Source organism: Vitis vinifera, chromosome 12, assembly GCF_030704535.1.
Source record: "Vitis vinifera cultivar Pinot Noir 40024 chromosome 12, ASM3070453v1".
In the NCBI taxonomy this organism is placed as follows: Eukaryota; Viridiplantae; Streptophyta; class Magnoliopsida; order Vitales; family Vitaceae; genus Vitis; species Vitis vinifera.
The window spans coordinates 7,810,717-7,837,745 of NC_081816.1; the positions used below are offsets into that span (position 1 = coordinate 7,810,717).

Below are 27,029 nucleotides of genomic sequence, written 5' to 3' on the forward strand. Positions count from 1 at the left end.
TAACAATTTTAAAATAAAATATAATACGTGAAACTTTCTTAATTTTATTATTTTATTACCAAAATAGAAGAAATTATTTTAATTTAGAACGATAAGATTAGTCCATTCAAAAAAGTTAAACGTGATAATATAGTATTAGAATTAGTGGAGAACTTATTAATCCTAAGCTCTAGCTACTAAGACCTATCTAGTCCCAAGGCATATTCAAAACCAATCCTATAAGATTCCTTCACGGTCATTAGTATGACTGAGTAATTTGAATTAAACCCTCCTTTGTTCTAAATTGTGATTTCAATAAATTCTCAATAGATGGCCCACTGTTCCGGTCTCTACCATCCACAGAAGTCCGTCGGCTAGGAATTGACTGAAAACTCAGCCCTGTAATCTAAATTGGCTCTTGGGCTCTTGGGCACCACTAAGCTGCGCCAAAGGCCAAGCCCCACATGTCAAACAAGAAGAATTTCATTTTCAACGTAGAAATGTGATTGTCAAGGCCTCAGTTGTCAAGAAATTTAAGCCCTTTTCCAGAAACAGAGGGGGACTTTCCCAATAGGAAAGTGAAGAGAACGGTAACGGACCCTGCTGTAAACGACGATGGGTCACGAGCAAATGGTGAAATTGCGGATGAACCCCACAACTGTAAAGTGCTTTTGACGCGTAATGGGTTCCACCACCACCACCACTACCATTCTTGGGGAGTCTTTCTGGTGGGTGAAAAGCCGCTTTTGGGTTCACGGTTGACTCATTAAATCTTCTACCTATCTCTGAGTTTGTCAACTGAGACCACCGAGTTTTTTTTTTTTTTTTCTTTTCCTCGGTTCAATTTTTGTTTCCGATACGAGGAAAAGGGCTTTCAAGTCTGACACGTGGAAAATCTGTGGGACTTAACATTTTTAGGGTTTGTTGGAGCTGCAATCCGGACAATAATTATTGTATGGATAAGCTACAAATCGGATATCAAATCTAAAACAAATGTTTAATGGTGCAGCTAAAAAGATGTTTTTTCAAACATCTTTTTTTTTTTTTTTTTTTTTTTTTTTTTTTATGTGATTTTTTTTCCCACTATTTTTAAAAATTATTATTAACAAAATCTAAGTATAAAATCAATTAAAAGCAATGAGATTTTTTTCCTTAAAATTTTCTATGATAAGATAATATTAAAATGACACTATTAGTAAAATAAAATTTTAAAGCTAAATATAAATTCCCACGATGTGAATAATTAAATAGCACACAATCTAATATAATTATTTAATTTATTTCTAAATTAGATATTATGAAAAAAAATCAAACTCAAAATTAAAGAGAACCTACATTTTAAAAAAAAAAATATATTTAATAAAATGTCAAATACAAAATTACCAAAAAAATTAATATTATTAGAAAAGTTATAATAAAATTAAAATTTACAATTAATGCAAGAAAGAAAAATAAATAAAATGTTGAATTCACGAAAAAAATAAATTGAATTTTTAAAACTCAAAATTAAATTTATGGGGTTTCTATTTTATTTTTTATTATTTAAAAACCTTAATTGTATATATGAGATTTTTGGGGGGAAAAAATTTAAGGGGCGCATATGCCCCCGACCCTCTATCAGCTTTGTCAATGTATATAAACTTTTCTTAATCATGTAAATATATTTTAAAATTATGAATATCAATTGTGTTCCAAGTAAATAATATTGTGAATACCTATTCTGCTCAAAATGGATAATATTTACATAAGAAAAAACAAACCATTATAAATGACATTAAAGTTAATCCTTGAAGATGTGAGACTATTTGAATGGTTTTGGAGGGATGTTTATGTGTTTAACCTTTGCATGGGATAAGTGATAAGATCTATCTCATTACCGATCAATCATGAGATATGATATAATCTCAATTTTTTAATCTTATCTCATACTATATCTGACTAACCAAACATGACCTAAGGTTAATTGTTATAAGTTATAACCAGTTGAGTTTTAGCCATGACGGATGCCTACTCAATCACGGTATTATCTCAGCCTTTTGGGCTTCCAGGAATGGTCCTTTAAATTTGGGCTCAAACCCAACCTAATGGAAGAGGGCCTTAACTCAGTTCTTGGGCCTGTCTAGCCCGCCGCGCTGGTTTCCAACTGGCTCTGGCTCGGCCCAGCCTAGCCTAGGGGTCTGCACAGCCGACTATATTCTTATAATTTTTATAGGATCATAGGTGATTTATTCTTTGAATTTTATAGTAAAGAGACAAAGCTTGATAATAAGAATTTGGACATTGTCTAAAATTTTTTAAGGTGCTTAGCATCTGAATTTTTGAGACTTTCTTTGATTATAAAAAAAAAAAGAAGAGAAAAACTACAAAGAAAATAAAATAAAGAAGAAAAGTAAAAAAAGAAAAAGAAAAAAAAAGAATAAAAATGATGAAAAATAACTAATAAATTTAAAGTTTATGCAAGATTTGTTTATGTTACTTTAATTTTTTTATTTTATTTTAACTCTTGTATATAAAGATTAAAAATTTGAAAATATATAAAATTTTAATTATCTTTAATTTTCTTACATATTTTTAATGATAAAATCAAATATGAGAATATCATTTTTCTTAATATTTTTATTTATTTATTTATTTTTAACATTTTTATTTTTATTTTTTATGATACACACTCTAAGTTTAATCCACTGAAGTAGAGGTAGTGAGGCATATAAGGTCGAACTAATGTTGGTAATCAGGTGATGTAGGACATTGGACTTTTGTCCGTCCTACATAGTGGACCTATAGGATGGGCATCTCTGTTCATTTGTTAATACTCAGGTTATTGAGCATAGGGTGGGCCAAACCAAATCTTATCATGATATCAAATGATATGAGACCACATGCACTCTCATGAAAAGCCTAAGCTAATCGGGATAAAGGTAGTTCCATATAAGACCCAATCAATATTAGTAATCAATCGAAATGAGACATTAGACTTTTGTCCTTCCTACTTAACATTGTTTGAGTTTCCATCAAGGTAAACAACCCTGTTCAAATATTTAATAACTAGTAGATCAAGAATTTGTTAGGTGGTGATTTTATGAAACGTTTTCAATATTTCTAACACTAATTTTTTTTTTCAAAAGAGTTATTTTCTAGTTTTAGAAATATTAGAAATGCTTCTTAAAATTATTGCCAAACAAGTTCCAATTTTTTTTTTGTCATCTGTGATGAAATTGCCGGGCCTAATTGTATCTTTCTCTGTAGAGCAATATTAGAGAGAATACAGCAAGAAAGATGGTAGATATGCTCGGATTGCATGGAATTAAGATTCACATCAAATGGTTTATTATCGTAGAAGTTCACATTTAATGGCCAAGAAGTGAAAACTTCCTGTAAAGTTCACTGCTTAGTACAAGAAAATACTCACCACATTGATAAACAAAAGGATGAGACTACTTGTGGAGATAACCTCCTCTTCTATCTGCCTTCTACGCTGACTATTAACTCATTGGTACATGTCTCTGGTTTACTAGATGAAGAAGCTGTGCTGGAAACCGCTCCTCTGATCACAATAAAAGCTGGTTGTTTAGGAATTGGAAGAGTTGCAGTTTCACTGCCAAGCAAGAAACATCACATGTTTCACAGAGGAGCCCAACATTTACACACTTCAAAAATTCAGCAACATCACATGTTTCATGCAGTGACAGATCCATCAAGTCCAATTCCTTGTTCTCTTGCCACAATCTCCATGCCTAACCCACCATAGAAAATCAGTAGTATGAGGCAGGGAGGGACCCAAAAGTATTGATTGGTTTGAGAAATTTGAACTACTTGCATAACCCAGAAGGGTTAAAGGTTGTTCAGACTGATAAAATCCAGTGTTCCGTTTCCCGCACATGATCTCAAGTACAACAGTACCACCAAAGCAGAAAACATTGGATTGAAGAGAAAAGAAGCCATATAGTGCATACTCTGGAGACATATGGCCACTGCATTTCACCATAAGTGATATTAGGTATGCAAATTCTTTTTGAAACACAGTTGGGGAATCGAAATTATGCTTTCTTACTAAGTTAATTCCAACTATTCCAGCAGTATAATTGATCGCGGAGCCATGTTAAAAATCTCTTATCTTTTCTTTATTTTCATGTGTATGGTTTGGTTAATGCAGGAGATCTCTATCCAATCTGCATTTCGCTCAACCATCCGGCATCAGAAAATGGATACAAACTAGAAGTACTCTGCTCTTCCCAGCCATGCAGCCGCTTGTCACCAAAAATGGTAAGTCCTGGTTGAACTCCAGAAGTCTGTTCATGGGAGAAATTCTTCTACATCCCAAAAAAATCTCCACCATTCCACTTTCTTGGAAAATTTGGTTGGAATCCTGGCAAACACTTGCACAAAATCCAATTTCTACAATTTTAGCTGGCAAAACTCCCACGGGGATTATTCCCACTGCACCTATCTTTTGGTTTGTGGAAAAGCGAATACCAAGAGGCCGTCTCATTACGGAACTGTAGATGCTGTATCTCCCAGGAAAATTTCATCGCCAGCCTCCTATAATCAAGAGAGGCTGTATCTTGAAAGTGATAATCATATCCTCCAAGTGAGCTTTTTCTTCTATCATCACTGATAGTGGTAGATCAAAACCAAACTAGAGCACTGATGAAAAGATTGAAATTGCATTGGGGTTCTTCTAAGATTGAAGAAGAGAACAATGGAGAAGGCACTATGGGTGAAAGAATTGTCAAACTTGCAAGATTTGTTTCTATTTCTTTTGGTCATTGGTCAAGTAGTCATTAGTTTTTTATTTTATTTTTATTTTTTAAAATCAACTCTTGATTCAATGATTTCACGATGCATGTGTCAATTGGATGATGATTCTTGAATAAGAACTTTCCTTCCACACAGTGATTATAAATAAATACACAAGAAAAATGAGCAGCAGTACTACCAAAGAATAAGACAGTTTTGGGTCTACTTCACCTTGCGGGCTTAAGGCAAAAATATAGAAAATAAGATGGGAAGTCAGTGATTTACAATTGGTGTAGAGAACAATCGAATAGATATTCAGGAAATCAATTTACACTAAAACACACCTGTGATTATGTCCTAAGAAATCCAATTCTGATGCAGCATATATGAAGTTGATAACACCAACAGACAAGACTGGACTTATGGTTGATTCTCCCTAACTATCTACCTTCTTCTAAGCTGTCAGTTATCTCATTGTTGGAGCTTGTTTTCGGATTGGTGGAAGAGGAAGGAGCTAAGCTGGGCGGCCCTCTTCTCACAACAAAGGCTGGTTGCTGGGGTACTGGAAGTGTGGCTATCTCACTGCTGAGCATGAGAAATGCATTGGGCATGGTGGGGCGATCACTTGGGTCTTCTTGTACACACAACAACCCAACATTTACACACCTCAAGAATTCATTAATGTTGCATGTTTCACTTAGTGTCTGGTCCATCAGATCATACACCTTGTCTTCTTTCCACAATCTCCATGCCTGGAACAATTCTCTTGATATCAAAATTAGATTTACTGAAGTAAAAATGATAGGTTAGGCAATCATATCAATTTGATATATAATATAAAGAATTTTTTTCTAGGGGAGGTCATGAATTCAAACCTCATTGTTTGTTTATTTTCTTTATTTACTAAGCTTACATACAAATCTAAAGAAGGCCACTTGTGAGATAAGGTATTGGCCCACCATCACATGATAGTTTAAGCTTTGGGTTGAATTGATAATTTAACAAAGAATGACTAAAAGATAAATCATCATGAGATATTCAAGCCACTTACATAACCTAAAAGGCTCATAGCTTGGTCAGATTGATAAAATCCTGTGTTCCTCTTCCCACTGATGATCTCAAGTACAACGACACCAAAACTAAAGGCATCAGATTTTACTGAGAAAAACCCATCTAGCGCATATTCTGGAGACATATAGCCACTGCATTGCATGGAATGTTAAAAAGTAATCAGTTGATTAGGTATATGCCAAGGCAAGTATCTTTCCCCATTGTAGACCCCCCATTTGGGTGCTATTTCATGCAGCTCATTCTGGCCATGTGTCACTCCCGGATTAGTCAATATAGGATCAAATAGTGGACTTGGAGGAGCAATCAGGGGTTGACACCTGTAAAGGTGATTCTGAGAAAATCGGCTGGCTGTTAGTGCAAGCTGGGAGGAGCGTATGAGAGAGGGTCTGGCAGAGTGGAGAGAAGGACCTGGGCTGCTGGCAGGAGCTCTCTGAGCAGGCCGTTGGAGATATTTTGGTTGCTGCAGATATGGTTAGAAGGGCAAATCCGGGGAAAAGGCAGAGGAGGAGATTTTTAGGGGATGAGCGGCATTGAGAGAAGGGGATGGATTCATCTTTCTGGGTGAGGGCGAGAACCAGAGAAAGAGGGTTTTTCTGGTCATTGAGGAGGATTTTTTTTCCTGAGGGGGGATCCCAGAGCTGTGGGTGAGGGAAAGGAGAAGAGAGTGAGAGATTCCTGGAGTTTAGGCTGCTACGGAGGGGAAGCTGTCGAGAGAGAGACATTTTCTGAAGCAAAACTTGGAGTCCTGCTGATCTTTGCTAGAGAAAGACTTCCACAGGTTTCAAAGGAAAAGCTGGTTTTGGCCATGAGAGATTTTTTGAGATAAAAATCAGAGGAGAGAAAGGTGAGAGGGGGAGGAGAGCTTGAGAGAAGGATAGTTGAACTTAGAGGAGAAGGGTGACTGAACGAGAGGGAAAGAGAGGAGCATAACAGAAGAAGAGAGGAATCTGCTTGCTCATTTTCTGCTAGACAGGAGCTCTCCCAGGTGCGGGCATGGTGGATTTTCAGTTCATATTTTTCCTATTACATCGTTTTTTTAGGGTTTTTCTATGTGCTTAACATTGTTTTTCATGGTTTTCCTGTGTGTTTAACCCTCATTCACTGTTTAGACATACTTTCCCTGCTAATATCTCATCGTCTTGAGTTTCATTTGAAGCTACCATGTATGAATTGATTTAATCTTCTTCTTCATCCCACCTGTTTTGAGCTCATAGATTGATCTTGAGATGATACTACATGAGTTCTCTATCTTTCATGATTATCATTCTCTTCTATTTTTCTTTCTTTCTTTTCTTTCACTATTTGTTGTTGCTCCAAGAGATGCTCTGTTTCTTCGTAACTGTTCCACCAATACCTTGCGTGAGGTGAGATTTATGAAAGAGCAAAGACGAGTAAGCTTGTGTTAAAGGAAGCTCATAGATGCCAACGAAAGGACGAGATGTGGGATGATGACTGGTTTTATTACCACATGGTTTTTTTAGAGAGAGAATCGGAACGAAAGCCAAGAAGAAAGGAGGAAGAAGCTGCTGGAGAGGGGGAGATGTTTGCTTGGAGGAGAAGTCTCTTTCCTGGGGGAGGGTCTCAGAGGAGTTGCAAGCTCGTTCCTAGAGGAGAAAACCAGAGGTGTCTGAAAAGAGTCTGAGCATTATCTTCACTGGAGGATTCAGCAATGCCTTGGCTGCCGCGCATGAAGACATTGGTGAAGTCAAGAGTATTGACGTTTTGTTAGACAGTGTTCACAACGGCAGTGCTGGAGTTTTCAGGGGGGGTTGCTGCTGGGAATCCATGTAACAATATATATCACTTGAGGTGTATTGTTCTTTGGTTGGTTCAGCGCAATTCATGCCTTGTTTTTCATCAGGAGTTGTCTCCGTAAGTTTCTGGCAGTGTTCATGGTCGGCAAAGTTCAAATGATGGGTCAGCAACCACTGATCTACAGCTTTATGATCCATGACACGAAGATCCTTGCCAAGCACACCGGAATTTGCATGGTCCAGCTGCGGTCTAGCTGCAGGTGCGGCACTAGCAGGCTGTGTATATATGATGGCCATGCGCACACGCATGATGCTGAGGGAAAGAGTCTGATTGGAGCCATGTCAGGTCATGAAAACTGGGTGCTCTGTGAGGCTATGACGCCTTTAACTGTGGCTGATTCTGTTCCATTCTTCCAGCTGTCCACTCCATGCTCACCACATCCATTTCGTCTCATGTTCACTATATCTAAAATCACCCATACTCTTCATACCCATTGTCTCATACGTATCTTCATACACATCCTTCTAACTTACCCAATCCATCTCACCACCTTTCCTCTCTCCAATTTTTCATACCCATTGTCATCAAATTCATTCCACCATACCCATATTTTGTTCCCATCATGCAAATACCCCCACCATCCATCTGATTCACCCTCATCTTATCTCTATCATTTCCCACCTGCATGGAAGTTTTTCACTTGGTCACCCTCATCCCATTACTTTTCCAGTTTACGTACTTCATCACCCATACCATTAACCCTATGCCTGCATCCTTCAACACCTACCTAACCTCATCATGCCCACTGGTTAACCCTCACTCCTACATGACACGGACCACGTTCAGAAGTGGAAATTAACTTCATACCCATGCTTATACTCACCCATCTTTTTCCTCACCTTTCATTACATCATACCCATATTCTCGCACCACCACCCTATCTACCCATTTTCCATTATCTCCACACCCATTCCCTAAACCCACCAACCACACCCATCACCATCACCATGCTTGCCTCTCCATCTTTCATGGCTACCCATTCCGCCACTTTTAAACGGCACCATTTCGAAATTCTGAGCATGGTTTCAGCGGAATGCTATTGAAGGGGACGTCACCACGGTAGTCTCTACCACTTCTTCATCTTAAACCCATCTGAGTAAAGATTCCGAGTTTCATCTTCAAGCATTAGTGGCAGTATCACCTCTGATTTCTTCCGATAGAAAACCCGACCTTCCTCTCCCTAGTCGGCATGGTTTTTGGGTTCACACGCTAAAAAGAGGATGATGAAGGGGTTGCTATCATGTCATGCTAGAGGTATCCATTTGAAATTTGTCAAGGTTTTGAGCGTACAGTCACTACTAAGTTGCAAGCAACCCTTATATCGCCCCAGGAATCTGAAGGCAACGATGCAGTCGAGGGTAGTGAGGGTGGAAATAAAGTGTCTTATGTGCCTAGAGAGAATCAGGGTATCCACAAAGGTATGAAGCCATTTGGGCAAAAGAACCGGGGCTTCATGGAGATGATACAGTCAGCTTCGGCTAAAGGAACCCAGAATTTGGGGAAAGAGAATAGTAGTACCGGCTTGAAGATTTGGAACAGGAAGAAGGCTTTGGGCAGAAGAGGAAGATGACGATTTTGAGATGGAAAAGAATTGACCTCGGAGAAGCAAGAAGCAATGGATTCACAGGAAGCAACAAATACTACTAAGTCAAACATTCTAAACCCATATGATGAGGGAATGGGATCACGGGAAGATGGAAACATGAACCCGAGACTGAAAAGGTTGTTTGTGGCAGTCCAGGTGAATCGACTATTGAATCAGATGATGTAAAGAAGGAGATGACTGAAGGGAAACGGGTTCCTTTGAATATTACTAAATTTGATCATGAATGTTTGGGAAAGACCGCTGACAATCAAGCATATTAAGGGGATCCATATAAAGAATTGTGGGTTTCCTTCGTTGACCGAGTTGGTCTTAGTCACAGATATTCTCATCCATGGCTGCTACACCTCTCTCAGATTCCTCAAAGTTTCAGCCTCAGCAATCTGAAGGTGACAGGGTATTTTGATGTACCAATTGATGCGAGCTGGTCACTCATTCAGCGTCTCGAGATTGCGGGTAAGTTTCTGGAAAAGGTAATTGAAGAGGAAGCTTGTGCATATATGGACGGAATTGGACTCTATTGCAAGGAAATTCAATTAGGACGTGTACGTTAAGTTCCTGGGGCTTGGAGAATTTGGAAACTAAAAGTTGTGCAGAGATGACACCCCCCATTTGCCAGCATATTGAGACAAGAGGCACTAAGTCAAACAAGGAATTGGAAAGTCTTTTATTAAAGCCCAAGTCAAGGACCATTGACAATTATTTGATATTCCGAGAAGCTCGGGATAGGTCCTTCCCCCATGATCTTGAATTGGTATCTGACAGTGGCATCAGTCTTCAACCCCGAGGTACTCATACCCTGGACCCACTCCTCAAGCTTCTTAGCTGCATGGCCACCTTTGGCATGCAATTTTTGACCACTTGTCATTGCTCCATTTTTTTCTCATTTGATTTTAAAAGCATAATTTTCCCAAAACCCAATTTTGTAAATAATTTCTCCAACCCATATTTGTTTCCAAATGATTTCTCCATTTCAAGTTGTTTCAAAATAATTTCAAATCATCAAATTTTTCCATCCTTAGAATTTCTGGATACCAAAATCCCATTTTCAATAAAATTTGGTTGCCATTTTCCTTCCGGCAAGCCACTTTTGCATTTTTCTTTGTTTTTAAAATGTTTTAAAATAAGCAAGAATAAAATTCCGTGATTCTCAAGTGATGAGATTTATGGAATTGATTCGTGCAAAATAAACGGGCTTTGGTGGGGGCCCTACATATGTGATTTCATGATTGATTTACTGATTGATTGATTCATTAGCTATATGTGATTGATTTACTCTGTTCCTTGATATACGCATTATCCTTCTGTGTTTGTTCACTAACCCTGTTTCTAATAGCGCGTTACGGCTCGTGGCCCAGGTACGCACTCTCTATACCTATTCTGTTTTTTAAAAGTGCAAGATTGATTTGAGTATCCATTATTTTTCCCATTGATTGCCACGTCAGCTTCATTTTATTAGTAGAGACCCGACTTTAGGGACTTAGAGGGGTGCTACGGTCTTTACCGTACCTTCCCGATAAGTAACCTGACCCCCGAACCCAGTCCGGTTTTTCACAGACCGCCTTTTCCAAAATAAGGAGTCATACTTAGGGTTTTTCTTTCTTATTTTGTTTACCCTTTAAAAATAAAACAAAAATAAGTGGCGACTCCAAGTCATTTTCAAATAATCAATAAAATAAATCATTTTTCAAATAAAAATCGAGCTCGCCATTCGAGTGGGAAACGCATTCGAGCGTCAAGCAATCGAAATGCGGGGTCCACAAAATGGCGACTCCACTGGGGATCATTAGAGGGTCAAGCTTGAACTTAGGATGAAGCAAATGTGGCTTTTGATGAGTCGATTAGTGGATACTCACTTCTTGATTGCACATTGAGGGTTCCCGAGTTTTCACTTGGGACATTGACATGATTGATTGTATTGGTCGATTATCTTGATTGGAGATTCTGACATAGTGATTTTCTTTGTGCTTCATTGATATATTTGTTTGAGATATTTGACATGATGATTATGATGATTGATTCGTATTGATAGAGGATTCCGAGATAGCTATTTTCTTTGTGCTTCATTGCCATATTCGTTTGAGATATTGACATGCTGATTATATTGATTGCCTATCTTATTTCGCTTGGCATAGTGATTCTGATATTTGCCATGATTATTCTGATCACCTTGCATGAACGGATTCTTTGTTGGTTTGATTTGACATGTCGATTCTCTGGCTTATATATCATCTTGATTGTCTTTGAGCATGGTATTCTTATCACTATTCATCCTGATTCTCATAGCTTGTATGCGTGCATGAGTGATATATCCTGTACTCTGATTGACTGTATGATGCATGACTACCCTTCATTTGTGTGATTGCATGTTGCTTGTCCGTGTGGGCCGCACATATATCCCCTTACCTCCAACTCTCTTGGTTTCGGTCATTCCTTTCATCCCGGTTCTCACTATTGCAAGTGTGAGACCTTCTGTGTGTTTGCTCTCTGACCGAGCCAGAGATTAGGAGTAGGGTCTAGCGATGGGCTATATCGATGCACGGGAGCATTCTGGAGGAGACCGACATATCGATGCTGATTGGAGTCCAATCATTGAAGACCTATATAGCCCGGAGCTAGGTTTCATGGATATTTGTGTGGCCAGTGTGTTTCATCTTCTGCTCTAGATTCATAGGGTTTTCGGATGCACCCACACCATCACTGTGCACTCTAGTTGGCTATTGAGCGTTGAGAATTTGAGAGATTTCACCATAGGAAGCCCCCTGGGATGCGAGGTAGTGCATGTGTGGAGGTGATGACCACCTTGCATGGAAGCACCCCGTCTCTTCGGAGGCGTGCAGAGGGTTGCGTACCGCCGGAGGGTATGATCGCTTCTGCTAGGGATCTTTAAATTCCACCCATATCCATTTAGAGCCACCTTCACCTTGTAGGTTGAGCCGTAGATCATTTGATTAGGACTCCCTCCCTACACGTGGGTGCATCTGAGGGCTTTAAGAGCCTCTGTGGTTACAGTTTGGATCCAGTATTCCCTCTTTTTAGTCTCCAGTTGAGAGTGCTCGAAGATCGGTATGAGTTTGAGTACGGTTGGGTCACCTTTCGTCTTATCGCCTTAGTTTGTGCTTTTCACTCGACGAGTTTAGCATGTCTTCTCCCTAGGGCTTTTCGTTCTCATTTCTTGGCTCGGCACACCCCTCCACTTTGTTGTCACTCACTCGATATTTTGGGATATGTTCATTGATCATCTTTTTACACTATACACCTATCACGAGCTCAGTACCTCATCATTTGTTTGATCCTTGGTTCGATTTTCGACTCGATGCTCATATTTTCATTACAGAAAGGTGAAAGGCACATTTTCATATTCACACATTTTTCGAGAGATTCGCCTTGATCACCTTATCATTTTTTTTTTTTTTTTTTTTTTTATGGAGCTCGAGTTGAGGGTTGAATTAAGGATATTTTGGTCTATATTGAGTATCGATCTCGTGATAGTGTTCTTCACACCCCATTCACTTTCTTCACACCTCGATCATTTTTTTGGATCGTCGATAGAAATTCTTTAGTCATATTTGTAGTTGTCTCACACTGGACACTCATGTGACTCTAGAGATTCTATCGTATATCCAAATTTTGATTGTCACCATATGATTGTGTATCGCACCCTATCATGTGTTGAGTTGTGTTGTATCATGCATTGGTCATTGTTCGTTACATCTCGTGTCGTTGCATGGGTCGTGTTTGAGTCGTTTTGTTCGATTCTTTTGTAGGAGTCTATTTGTAGTCCCAGTCTTGGTTCAGTGCCCTGGGTTGAGTGGGAGGTTGATTCGTATTGCTGAGCTGCTATAGACGGATTCACAGTCAGTTTCGATTGGTTAGCTTATTGCTTCTGTGGTTTCGATTCGGGGGGCATTGGCCAGTTTGAGTTAGAGGATGGATACTCAGCAGAGTAGGCATGTAGTGCTCGAGGACACACTATCTGATTTAGTGACACCACCTGTTCTACCTGTTCAGATGCCAGCTACACAGACGTTGCCTACTGTTTCACATGATCATGCTGCTGTCATTCCACCCATGGTCACACCAGTTACCGTTATTGAGGATCCTCATTCTCGTATGGACAGACTCGAGCGGAGGATTAGACGGATGAGAGATCTTGATGAGATGATTTCATGGGATGATCCTGACGATGTGCCAGTGGCCACTTTGCCAGTCAGTTTCAGGATGCCTGATATAGAGAGATATACGGGTGTTGGATGTCCTCGTATTCATCTCAGACTTTATAGCACAGTTATGAGAGCTCTTGGTCTAGATGAGGCACAGTTGCTCACTTTGTTCCCATTGTCATTGAGCGGCGTGACACAGAGATGGTACGCTTCATTAGAGTCATCTCGTCGGAGAACTTGGGAGGACTTAGCACAGGAGTTTCTGAGACAGTATTCCTTCAGTGGTGATACGAGCGTTACACGTAGAGAGCTTGAGTTTCTTACACAGGGATCAGATGAGTCTGTTTCTTCTTTTATCTCTCGCTGGAGGGAGAAGGCTGCAGAGATGATTGAGCGACCTACCGAGAGATATCAGATGAGCATGTTTTTGAGGAGCTTGCATCCTAGGTTTGCTCGACATCTGAAAGGGGTCCCATTCCAGGATTTCAGATCATTGGTTCAGGCTTTATTCGATGTAGATGATGGCATATCTAGAGGATTATGGTCAGATATTATTCCTTCCCCAGATACTGAGGGAAAGAGAGTTGGTGGATCATCTGAGGGCTATGGAGACATATGTTCTGCGGACTTTCAGCATCGACGACCTGGTTATCATTCCTATGCGAGATCATTGCAGATACCCAGGAGTGATTTCCCACCTTTACAGCATCGTCATCCTCATCCAGTTCAGTTGTACCCTTCTACGCATCCTCATGCTGTCATGGTGCGACCTTCATTTCAGCTTCAGCGTCCACAGACTGGCATCCCACGACATGAGCAGTCTCTTCCCCATCGGCGACATCAGAGGACTTATTCTGATTTGGGGGATGCCTTTGGATAGAGCTTTTGAGCGACTCCGATCTACTGGTGTTTTAGTACCATTGGCCCCTAGGCCACTCCCGAGTACCTTGCCTCCGCGTTTTCATGCTCATGAGTTTTGTGCATTTCACCAGATGGCGGGCCACCGTACTGATTATTGTGCTTCTCTACGTCATACCATACAGGATCTTATTGACAGTGGTGCTGTTAGCTTCCCCATATAGACCGCAGATACTGATCTTGGTCCAGATATGACTGCTGATTCCTTTCCAGTTTATTCCATGCATACGGTTCCTCCTCCTTCGGGCTTATACCATCACGTTTTGGACACCCAGGGCACTGATATTCACCAGACACTTTGATATTGCATACCTTGTTGGTGTGTTTTGGGACTACATTGTTAGTTGGTCGTTTGAGTTTTTGTTCTCTTTTATTTTGTATTTGAGTCTTGTTTTATAGTTAGTGTTTTGAGTTCGCACCTCGTGCTTCGAGAGTAGACCTTTGTTGTCCTATTATTTTGCATGATGTACTCTTATTTCACTTAGTGATATTGTTGTTTTCTTGGGTATATGTTTTTGTCTTTTTTTTATTATTATCATTGTTTCGTATCATGCATTTTATGTGTTGTTATCTTGTGTTAGCATCTTGTGTTGCTTTGTTTTGTCGTTTGCATGTGTTTGTTTTAGAGTCTTGGACAGTTTTAGTGTCGTGACTGGTCCCCGAGCAGAGATTGATGGTATGATGATTATGATACATGGCACATTGAGATTAGACTTCTTCAGTTGAGGTTCACCATGTCGGACGAGATCACACCCATTACTCTTACTGCTCTTTATGAGATGATGGTGGATTTGACGCGGAGGGTTGAGAGGATTGAGCTCATTTTGTCAGGGCATCCATCGTCATCGAGAGGAGCTCCAGGAGTAGCGATGCCTTCATTTCCACACTTGACTTCATCGACACCTGCTACTTTGGGTGCCTCACATCCACGGTCTCGCTCACATTTAGTGTTCCAGCAGCATTCCTCATCCATTTCACTGGCTACGCCGACACGACCTCCGCCCCAGTTTCGGGGCCCTCCGGTCGTCACAGTTCCTCAAGATCGATTTCCTCCCCATCGACGATGTCGGAGACACTTTTCAGATTTGAGCGCACCCCTGAGCAGAGTTTTTGAGATGTTCCAGGCCATGGGATTTTTGGCTCCTCTGGCTCCTAGGGCACTTCCAGATCCTGTGCCCCCACAGTTTCGTCTTGATTTATATTGTGCGTACCACCAGTCAGTAGGACATCACACTGATCGTTGCACTGCTCTACGACATGCCATACAGGACATTGTTGATTCTGGGACGTTTGGGCATCCTCAGTCTGATATGTCTCTTATTTCTACCCCAGCTCAGGCCATGCATGCAGACGCCCCTTCACCAACAGTCCCTGATCTTATTGATTTGGGCGATTGACTCATGATTGGCTTACCTTGGTGTGGTGGCACTCAGATTTTGTTCCTTCTGTGACCAGAGATGTGATGATAGGACCAGTCACTGTTTTTTTTTTGTTTGTTTAGTCATGTTTTGCTTTTGTCTTTTAGAGACTATAACTCGTTTCTTGAGTATTGTCTTTGTTGTCTTTCTTTTACATGATGTACTCATCGGATTATCCTATTGGATGCATTTTCCTTTATGGACATGTGTTTGTGTTTTGTGATATGATGTGTTGTACTTTCGACTTGAGGTGTCTTTTCACTTGCACATTGTGATTTTGAGGCTTGACCTATCATGGGGGATATTGAGCCTATTAGCCTAGGATCAGAGATTTGACTTAGGAAGTTCGAGACTGTGACACATCTTCTTATGATCAGAGTCATACCTTGCTCACTTCCCGCACCTTGACTCTTGTTTTGACCTACATCCATCCATTGTGAGTTTTGCACAGCATCACCCTTTGAGACCATTATATGACCTTTCCATCCTCGGCTTTTCTAGTTTTGCACATCCACTCTCTGATTCGACCAGGTAGAGTGTGAGGAGTTTGAGCCAGGGTTGATTTCGCATGGCGAGGGTTGGCTTATGATTTTTGGGTGGTTTACGATATGTGGATTGGTTGGTTGCTTGATGAGACTGTCACTTATTTTGTCATGAGTATAGAGATTGATCTTGTATGATGAGAGTTGGCTTATGATGGGCAGTCTTGCTTGATGAGATCACCGTTTACTTTGCTTTGAGAGGATCATCTTTGAGATTATTATGGAGCATTCGGAGTACGGTTTGATGCATGATTCTAGAGGATTGATGTGGTTATGTCAGATGGACCTCGATATTTAGTATTGATCATTTGAGGGCTTGATAGCACGATGCTTGAGACCGTGGTCGCAGGATGGGTGGCCTTCATTTCGGTTAGCTCATACCCTATTACCTTTATTGACGTCTAGACCATTGCTAGCCCTTTGAGCCTCGCATGAGCATCATAGCCTTTTATTTCTTATAGCCTTGCTCACCTTCTACACCGGGATAGGGTCCCTTTAGTATATGCATGCATTGTTTAGAAGTTTCATGAGCCTTGGACCGAGGGGCACATCTTTCTCGTTATCTTTTCCTATCATTGCGTCATTGCATTTCGTCACATCTTGTTGGTTCTTCATCCTCTTCTTTATTATATCTATCATTTGTTCCACTTCATCTTCTCTCACCCCAAGTGGTGATCATCCTCAGTTCATTACATGGAGGGTAGTCATGTCATTTTCCACTATCTATCCTACGGACGTTGATCCAGGGATCCTTGGCTTGAGAGGGTCACATCATTAGAGAGAGTTTGTGATATATTGATATTTGAGGGCATGTTTATTCATTTTTTATCCCGTCTTTAGATCTTTCTTGGTTTGCATTCAGAGCATGTATATTTGTATATATGTAAAAAAAAAAAAAAAAAAAAAAAAAAAAAATTGAAAAAAAATTGAAAAAAAAATTGAAAATTGAAAAAAAAGAAAAAAAAAAAAAGAGGTTCATGTGTGTATTATTCTCTATCATTGAGTATGTGTATATTAGTGTTCGAGGGTCGCTTTGTTGGATATGTCTATTGATGGGAGTTCGTATGTGAGCTCCCCGAGACCTTTCATTCTTCGTGTTCATTTTGTTGTATGTTTTGAGAGCGAGATGAGTGGCCTTCTCTTAGGAGCTCTGGGTCATTGTCCATTCCATCATTGTGTTCGTTATTGACATGACCTCCTTTCATATTTGATTTGAGCGGATCATCACTTGTTCTCGTATTTTATGCTTCATCATCATCCTCGTTTTCATTTCTGATTCATCATTTTTATTTCACCCCTTATTCCGTTCTTACAGTGACCTCATTTTCGGGTTTGGTGCTCTCTTCGCACCATCATTATATATCTCGTCATCAGTTCGGTTTTTTTTTCATTACATCATCATTGTTACCATGTTCACAGTAGGCATCTTCAGGTCCATGGCTCACGATATTTTCTATATATGTTGCATTTTATACATGAGGGCATGGGTTTTGATCATTGGGTATTTGGGCCTAGTTTCCCTTCATTTCTATCACCCTATCACCCTAGCCTACGTTACGTCCCGTGTCTTAAGACCACCCTGAGGCCATGACATCACACATTATGTTTGATAGCTCTTATGTGAGCGATACTTGAGATTGATTCGAGAACATTCTGATTGTGACAGACCGGGAGTTATGGTATGACCCTACACTGGGGCATAGCCATCTCAGAGAGTTTTTCTATCGGATGACCATTATGTCGAGGCATACTCTTCTCAGTCGATGACGGATTTTTGAGCCATGTCCATTCCTTGGAGGATATCAGATGTCCTTTTTCACATTAGAGCATGAGACATGATTGACGCATTTCATCTGGTGTACTTTACACAGGGGCATACCCCTTTCGATCGATGATGGTTTTTTTGGCATAGTTGTTCCTTGGAGGCGATTAGATTCATTTCACATTGGAGTACGGGATATGATTGGTTGATTTCTTTGATGTGATCACGAGAGCATAGCCTTCTCATCATTGTTGACATTTTTTTAGATGATTGGATCAGGACACGGGCACTGATGAGTGCATGCAGTAGAGTTTAGTCATTTCAGGGTTTGCCCTATACTGGGGCATACCCCTTTCATTGGCGGTTGATCTTAGAGATACCAGTGCACATCGAGACATGCTCTTTCTTTAGAGGAGATCAGATATTCTCTTCACATTACCACTATGACTTTGAGGATCAGAGGTTCATTTTGATCAGATGATGTATATTGGTTGTACTCCTCTCATTGATGTTTGATTTGGAGATGCCTACACTGGGGCATAGCCCACTCATCGATGATGATTCTGTGAGATGACAGTTTGTACCAGACACTTACCTTCCAGAGATTATCTTGTACTGAGAGCTTACCCATTTTGAGATGATGCATTCATACTGGGGCATACCCACCTTGCTGATTTTGACATTGAGGCTCCATTTCGTGTTTATGATTGCTGCTTTCGATGGATCATAGAGTTGTTGGCACCCTGGGCTCAGCCTTCTCAGCATACCTAGTTTGACTTAAGTATTCACTTTCCTTTGTTACAGACCCATCCATCCTACATTGGACACCGTTATACCTACACCCATCTTATCGGAGCCTTACATCTTTTGAGCCCACAGATTCCATCGTCTTGCATGACCTTATCCATTTCTTTCGTGATCAGAGGAGGATGTAGACCAGTCTCGGGTTTTCTGTTGAGTTTTCACATGCCTTTGGACATTAGGTTCAACATCTCCCATGATGGTAGGGCCTGTTATATTGTTGATACAGTTGTGATGATGTACTCATATTGATAGTTGACATGCCATGTCTTGATTTGCTTGCATTTCAGACCTAGAGTTTTGGTCAGCGTTTGTTTGATCCATTATTTTAGTTTTGCTTTGTCAGCATAGTTTTGGTGATGTTTGGTCTTGTTTTAGCATTGGTTCATTGAGGCTATGTATATCATTTTCATTGCATCATCATGAGCATATCCCAGAGTATCTTGTTCGGTGACATTCTGTGTCCCATGTTGACTACTATCTTACACTGGGGCATACCCCCATCCTTGAGTTCATCGGATCTTGTGCAGATTCTCTCACTACTCGATCTACTTCTTGATCTTTATGGGTCGTCACACTGGGGCATACCCCCCATCCTTGAGTTCATCAGGTCTTTTGTGTACTTTCTCACTGCTCGATCTATTTCTTGATCTTTGTGAGTTGTCATACTAGGGCATACCCCTTTAGCGCTTGACTTAGGATATTCCCCTCTCTTTGGGTTTGCCATGTCTCGTGCTGATTTCATGATTGTCAGGCGCATTTGTCGATCTTTATGAGTTATCACCTAGGGCGTCCCCCTACTGTCATCTTGTTTAGGGCATCCCCCTTCTGTCATCTTGTATAGGGCATCCCCCTATTGTCATCTTGTTTAGGGCATCCCCCTTCATTCAGTTATCACCACCATGGATTTTCATCCTTGGGCTTTTGAGATTATATCACCACCATGGATTTTCATCCTTGGGCATTTCAGATTTCACCACCATAGATCAGACATCTATGGGCATTTCAGATTCACCATCATGGATTTTCATCCATGAGCATTTGTTTTAGTTATCACCACCATAGATTAGACATCTATGGGCATTTCAGATTCACCATCATGGATTTTCATCCATGAGCCTTTGTTTCGAGATTATCACCACCATGGATTTTCATCCTTGGGCTTTCAGTTATCACCACCATAGATTGGCATCTATGGGCATTTTTATTGTATCACCACTGTAGGTCTTCACCTATGGGCCTTCTAGTTTAGTGTTTAGGGTTAGTTTTTTTTGGTTTGGCTTGCAGAGCTTTATTTTCTTATTTTCTAGTTTAGTGTTTAGGGTTAGTTTTTTTGGTTTGGCTTGCAGAGTTTTATTTTCTTATTTTCTAGTTTAGTGTTTAGAGTTAGCTTTTTTGGTTTGGCTTGCAGAGCTTTATTTTCTTATTTTCTAGTTTAGCGTTTAGAGTCAATCTTGTCATGCAGAGTCACAGCTCCTAGCGTTCATATTTTCTGGCATTGCATGTCTCACCTTCATGGATTTGTGCTTATTCTCACTCTCCTCACCTCGTTACCCTGTGCTTATCGCCTATTCATCGTGTAGTCCACATAGGGCAGTCTCCTTTAGACGCATTCATTCTTGTTCGTACTCCAAGGTGGTTCGACCGTTACTCACCTTTGACATTGATCTTCGAGTCATTTTTGGAGACGTTTTAGAGGGAGCCTGGATCCTTAGTGTGGCCGCAGAGGCATTTTGTGACATCTTTCTTTTTTTTAGGATTAGAGCCTTTGTGTTAGTCTGTCAGCCTGAGCGAATTCGTGTTTTGCTGGTGTCCCTATGGGGGTCTCCTTGGTTCTTCGGTAGAGTTCACTTCATTGCACTCACTATTCACACTTACTTTTCACTCCAGTGTTCATGTTCTTTACACTCGTGAACTCTACCGAAGAGGGGCATATTTGTAGACCCCCCATTTGGGTGCTATTTCATGCAGCTCATTCTGGCCATGTGTCACTCCCGGATTAGTCAATATAGGATCAAATAGTGGACTTGGAGGAGCAATCAGGGGTTGACACCTGTAAAGGTGATTCTGAGAAAATCGGCTGGCTGTTAGTGCAAGCTGGGAGGAGCGTATGAGAGAGGGTCTGGCAGAGTGGAGAGAAGGACCTGGGCTGCTGGCAGGAGCTCTCTGAGCAGGCCGTTGGAGATATTTTGGTTGCTGCAGATATGGTTAGAAGGGCAAATCCGGGGAAAAGGCAGAGGAGGAGATTTTTAGGGGATGAGCGGCATTGAGAGAAGGGGATGGATTCATCTTTCTGGGTGAGGGCGAGAACCAGAGAAAGAGGGTTTTTCTGGTCATTGAGGAGGATTTTTTTTCCTGAGGGGGGATCCCAGAGCTGTGGGTGAGGGAAAGGAGAAGAGAGTGAGAGATTCCTGGAGTTTAGGCTGCTACGGAGGGGAAGCTGTCGAGAGAGAGACATTTTCTGAAGCAAAACTTGGAGTCCTGCTGATCTTTGCTAGAGAAAGACTTCCACAGGTTTCAAAGGAAAAGCTGGTTTTGGCCATGAGAGATTTTTTGAGATAAAAATCAGAGGAGAGAAAGGTGAGAGGGGGAGGAGAGCTTGAGAGAAGGATAGTTGAACTTAGAGGAGAAGGGTGACTGAACGAGAGGGAAAGAGAGGAGCATAACAGAAGAAGAGAGGAATCTGCTTGCTCATTTTCTGCTAGACAGGAGCTCTCCCAGGTGCGGGCATGGTGGATTTTCAGTTCATATTTTTCCTATTACATCGTTTTTTTAGGGTTTTTCTATGTGCTTAACATTGTTTTTCATGGTTTTCCTGTGTGTTTAACCCTCATTCACTGTTTAGACATACTTTCCCTGCTAATATCTCATCGTCTTGAGTTTCATTTGAAGCTACCATGTATGAATTGATTTAATCTTCTTCTTCATCCCACCTGTTTTGAGCTCATAGATTGATCTTGAGATGATACTACATGAGTTCTCTATCTTTCATGATTATCATTCTCTTCTATTTTTCTTTCTTTCTTTTCTTTCACTATTTGTTGTTGCTCCAAGAGATGCTCTGTTTCTTCGTAACTGTTCCACCAATACCTTGCGTGAGGTGAGATTTATGAAAGAGCAAAGACGAGTAAGCTTGTGTTAAAGGAAGCTCATAGATGCCAACGAAAGGACGAGATGTGGGATGATGACTGGTTTTATTACCACATGGTTTTTTTAGAGAGAGAATCGGAACGAAAGCCAAGAAGAAAGGAGGAAGAAGCTGCTGGAGAGGGGGAGATGTTTGCTTGGAGGAGAAGTCTCTTTCCTGGGGGAGGGTCTCAGAGGAGTTGCAAGCTCGTTCCTAGAGGAGAAAACCAGAGGTGTCTGAAAAGAGTCTGAGCATTATCTTCACTGGAGGATTCAGCAATGCCTTGGCTGCCGCGCATGAAGACATTGGTGAAGTCAAGAGTATTGACGTTTTGTTAGACAGTGTTCACAACGGCAGTGCTGGAGTTTTCAGGGGGGGTTGCTGCTGGGAATCCATGTAACAATATATATCACTTGAGGTGTATTGTTCTTTGGTTGGTTCAGCGCAATTCATGCCTTGTTTTTCATCAGGAGTTGTCTCCGTAAGTTTCTGGCAGTGTTCATGGTCGGCAAAGTTCAAATGATGGGTCAGCAACCACTGATCTACAGCTTTATGATCCATGACACGAAGATCCTTGCCAAGCACACCGGAATTTGCATGGTCCAGCTGCGGTCTAGCTGCAGGTGCGGCACTAGCAGGCTGTGTATATATGATGGCCATGCGCACACGCATGATGCTGAGGGAAAGAGTCTGATTGGAGCCATGTCAGGTCATGAAAACTGGGTGCTCTGTGAGGCTATGACGCCTTTAACTGTGGCTGATTCTGTTCCATTCTTCCAGCTGTCCACTCCATGCTCACCACATCCATTTCGTCTCATGTTCACTATATCTAAAATCACCCATACTCTTCATACCCATTGTCTCATACGTATCTTCATACACATCCTTCTAACTTACCCAATCCATCTCACCACCTTTCCTCTCTCCAATTTTTCATACCCATTGTCATCAAATTCATTCCACCATACCCATATTTTGTTCCCATCATGCAAATACCCCCACCATCCATCTGATTCACCCTCATCTTATCTCTATCATTTCCCACCTGCATGGAAGTTTTTCACTTGGTCACCCTCATCCCATTACTTTTCCAGTTTACGTACTTCATCACCCATACCATTAACCCTATGCCTGCATCCTTCAACACCTACCTAACCTCATCATGCCCACTGGTTAACCCTCACTCCTACATGACACGGACCACGTTCAGAAGTGGAAATTAACTTCATACCCATGCTTATACTCACCCATCTTTTTCCTCACCTTTCATTACATCATACCCATATTCTCGCACCACCACCCTATCTACCCATTTTCCATTATCTCCACACCCATTCCCTAAACCCACCAACCACACCCATCACCATCACCATGCTTGCCTCTCCATCTTTCATGGCTACCCATTCCGCCACTTTTAAACGGCACCATTTCGAAATTCTGAGCATGGTTTCAGCGGAATGCTATTGAAGGGGACGTCACCACGGTAGTCTCTACCACTTCTTCATCTTAAACCCATCTGAGTAAAGATTCCGAGTTTCATCTTCAAGCATTAGTGGCAGTATCACCTCTGATTTCTTCCGATAGAAAACCCGACCTTCCTCTCCCTAGTCGGCATGGTTTTTGGGTTCACACGCTAAAAAGAGGATGATGAAGGGGTTGCTATCATGTCATGCTAGAGGTATCCATTTGAAATTTGTCAAGGTTTTGAGCGTACAGTCACTACTAAGTTGCAAGCAACCCTTATATCGCCCCAGGAATCTGAAGGCAACGATGCAGTCGAGGGTAGTGAGGGTGGAAATAAAGTGTCTTATGTGCCTAGAGAGAATCAGGGTATCCACAAAGGTATGAAGCCATTTGGGCAAAAGAACCGGGGCTTCATGGAGATGATACAGTCAGCTTCGGCTAAAGGAACCCAGAATTTGGGGAAAGAGAATAGTAGTACCGGCTTGAAGATTTGGAACAGGAAGAAGGCTTTGGGCAGAAGAGGAAGATGACGATTTTGAGATGGAAAAGAATTGACCTCGGAGAAGCAAGAAGCAATGGATTCACAGGAAGCAACAAATACTACTAAGTCAAACATTCTAAACCCATATGATGAGGGAATGGGATCACGGGAAGATGGAAACATGAACCCGAGACTGAAAAGGTTGTTTGTGGCAGTCCAGGTGAATCGACTATTGAATCAGATGATGTAAAGAAGGAGATGACTGAAGGGAAACGGGTTCCTTTGAATATTACTAAATTTGATCATGAATGTTTGGGAAAGACCGCTAACAATCAAGCATATTAAGGGGATCCATATAAAGAATTGTGGGTTTCCTTCGTTGACCGAGTTGGTCTTAGTCACAGATATTCTCATCCATGGCTGCTACACCTCTCTCAGATTCCTCAAAGTTTCAGCCTCAGCAATCTGAAGGTGACAGGGTATTTTGATGTACCAATTGATGCGAGCTGGTCACTCATTCAGCGTCTCGAGATTGCGGGTAAGTTTCTGGAAAAGGTAATTGAAGAGGAAGCTTGTGCATATATGGACGGAATTGGACTCTATTGCAAGGAAATTCAATTAGGACGTGTACGTTAAGTTCCTGGGGCTTGGAGAATTTGGAAACTAAAAGTTGTGCAGAGATGACACCCCCCATTTGCCAGCATATTGAGACAAGAGGCACTAAGTCAAACAAGGAATTGGAAAGTCTTTTATTAAAGCCCAAGTCAAGGACCATTGACAATTATTTGATATTCCGAGAAGCTCGGGATAGGTCCTTCCCCCATGATCTTGAATTGGTATCTGACAGTGGCATCAGTCTTCAACCCCGAGGTACTCATACCCTGGACCCACTCCTCAAGCTTCTTAGCTGCATGGCCACCTTTGGCATGCAATTTTTGACCACTTGTCATTGCTCCATTTTTTTCTCATTTGATTTTAAAAGCATAATTTTCCCAAAACCCAATTTTGTAAATAATTTCTCCAACCCATATTTGTTTCCAAATGATTTCTCCATTTCAAGTTGTTTCAAAATAATTTCAAATCATCAAATTTTTCCATCCTTAGAATTTCTGGATACCAAAATCCCATTTTCAATAAAATTTGGTTGCCATTTTCCTTCCGGCAAGCCACTTTTGCATTTTTCTTTGTTTTTAAAATGTTTTAAAATAAGCAAGAATAAAATTCCGTGATTCTCAAGTGATGAGATTTATGGAATTGATTCGTGCAAAATAAACGGGCTTTGGTGGGGGCCCTACATATGTGATTTCATGATTGATTTACTGATTGATTGATTCATTAGCTATATGTGATTGATTTACTCTGTTCCTTGATATACGCATTATCCTTCTGTGTTTGTTCACTAACCCTGTTTCTAATAGCGCGTTACGGCTCGTGGCCCAGGTACGCACTCTCTATACCTATTCTGTTTTTTAAAAGTGCAAGATTGATTTGAGTATCCATTATTTTTCCCATTGATTGCCACGTCAGCTTCATTTTATTAGTAGAGACCCGACTTTAGGGACTTAGAGGGGTGCTACGGTCTTTACCGTACCTTCCCGATAAGTAACCTGACCCCCGAACCCAGTCCGGTTTTTCACAGACCGCCTTTTCCAAAATAAGGAGTCATACTTAGGGTTTTTCTTTCTTATTTTGTTTACCCTTTAAAAATAAAACAAAAATAAGTGGCGACTCCAAGTCATTTTCAAATAATCAATAAAATAAATCATTTTTCAAATAAAAATCGAGCTCGCCATTCGAGTGGGAAACGCATTCGAGCGTCAAGCAATCGAAATGCGGGGTCCACACCCATGCATACCATACTTACAAAGTGCCCACTACTCTGTTTGTGTTTGCCTCTGTTTGCTTGCTCTCAAAGATCCTGGCCAATCCGAAGTCTGAAATTTTGGGATTCATATCCCCATCTAGTAGAATGTTGCTTGTCTTCAAGTCCCTGTGAATGATCTTCAACCTAGAATCTTGGTGAAGATAAATTAGCCCTCGAGCAATTCCCAAAATGATGTCGAAGCGACTCTCCCAGTTCAGTAACACGCATAGCATTCGATCTTGCCAAGTTGCCATTAGAAAGAAAAATTTCAGTGGCATGGTTCATTCAGTTAGATTCTGTCTATCAGTTCATAGCACGTATGCAATGATACAACAAAAGTAGGGACTTGACGTAGGTTTAGAGGCAAACCAAATATGAAGGAGTCTAAGCTTTTGTTGGGCATATATTCATAAAGTAAAATTTTCTCTTCTCCTTCAATACAATAGCCCAGAAGTCTAACCAGATTTCGATGCTGAAGTTTGGCAATCAACACAACCTCATTCTTAAATTCCACTAGGCCTTGCCTTGAAGCACTTGAGAGTCTCTTCACAACTACTTCCTTCCCATCTGGAAATTTGCCCTAGAAGCCACAATGCATATGCATTAGACATTGATAATCAGAAACCAGTTGAAAATATGAGTATTGTTTGAAATAAGTTATATTACCTTGTAAACCGGCCCAAAGCCCCCTTGTCCAAGCTTATGCGAATCTGAAAAGTTATCCGTAGCAGCCAGGATGTCTTTTAAGTCGAAAAATGGTACATCAATGCCTTCCTTATCCTCATCTTTGAATTGCTTCAAGTCTATTAAGTGTTTCACACGGCTTTCACTATCATACAAGTGCAGCACAGGATTTGCCCTGTTTCCTGAATTCAAAAAAAGGAAAATATTGTATAGAAAACCTCTGCAATTTTCTCAATTCTGCCGGGTACAATTTGAAAAGAAAATAGCGGAAGATCCATGGTAGAGCTTATGGCGCAAAGATTACCTTTCCTTTTGGTGATGTTTCTTTTGTGCAAATAAGCAATATAACCAATGGTGCTTAAAAGCGCAACTACAACAACAACAATTGTTATGCCTACCACAACTACCGGAGATGATGATGACGACATCTTATTGCCAAGGTCTGAAACAAAGAAGAACCACTCTCATTCATGGAAAAGGCATGCATCTGTCATTACTAACCTCTGTGTCTTTCATTGGAAAAGAAGTTTAAATGACCAAAACCAAGCAAAAAGAAAGTACTGAGTTCAACTTCTCACACACCCAGAAAGCAAATTTAGA

At 40.8% G+C, this 27,029-nt stretch overlaps 1 protein-coding gene across 1 annotated transcript in view; it reads right to left on the minus strand.

Moving 5' to 3' along the window:
- Window positions 1-4,821: 4,821 nt before the first annotated feature.
- LOC100267196 (uncharacterized) overlaps window positions 4,822-27,029 on the minus strand; it is a 39,445-nt gene continuing 17,237 nt past the window's right edge. The window contains exons 11-16 of the mRNA XM_010659075.3: window positions 26,734-26,871; window positions 26,412-26,611; window positions 26,115-26,325; window positions 25,746-25,983; window positions 5,768-5,918; window positions 4,822-5,468 (exon numbers count right to left, since the gene is read on the minus strand). Of these exons, the coding sequence (XP_010657377.1) occupies window positions 5,157-5,468; window positions 5,768-5,918; window positions 25,746-25,983; window positions 26,115-26,325; window positions 26,412-26,611; window positions 26,734-26,871 (1,250 nt within the window). The 3' untranslated portion in view covers window positions 4,822-5,156. The remainder of the gene's footprint in view (window positions 5,469-5,767; window positions 5,919-25,745; window positions 25,984-26,114; window positions 26,326-26,411; window positions 26,612-26,733; window positions 26,872-27,029) is intronic.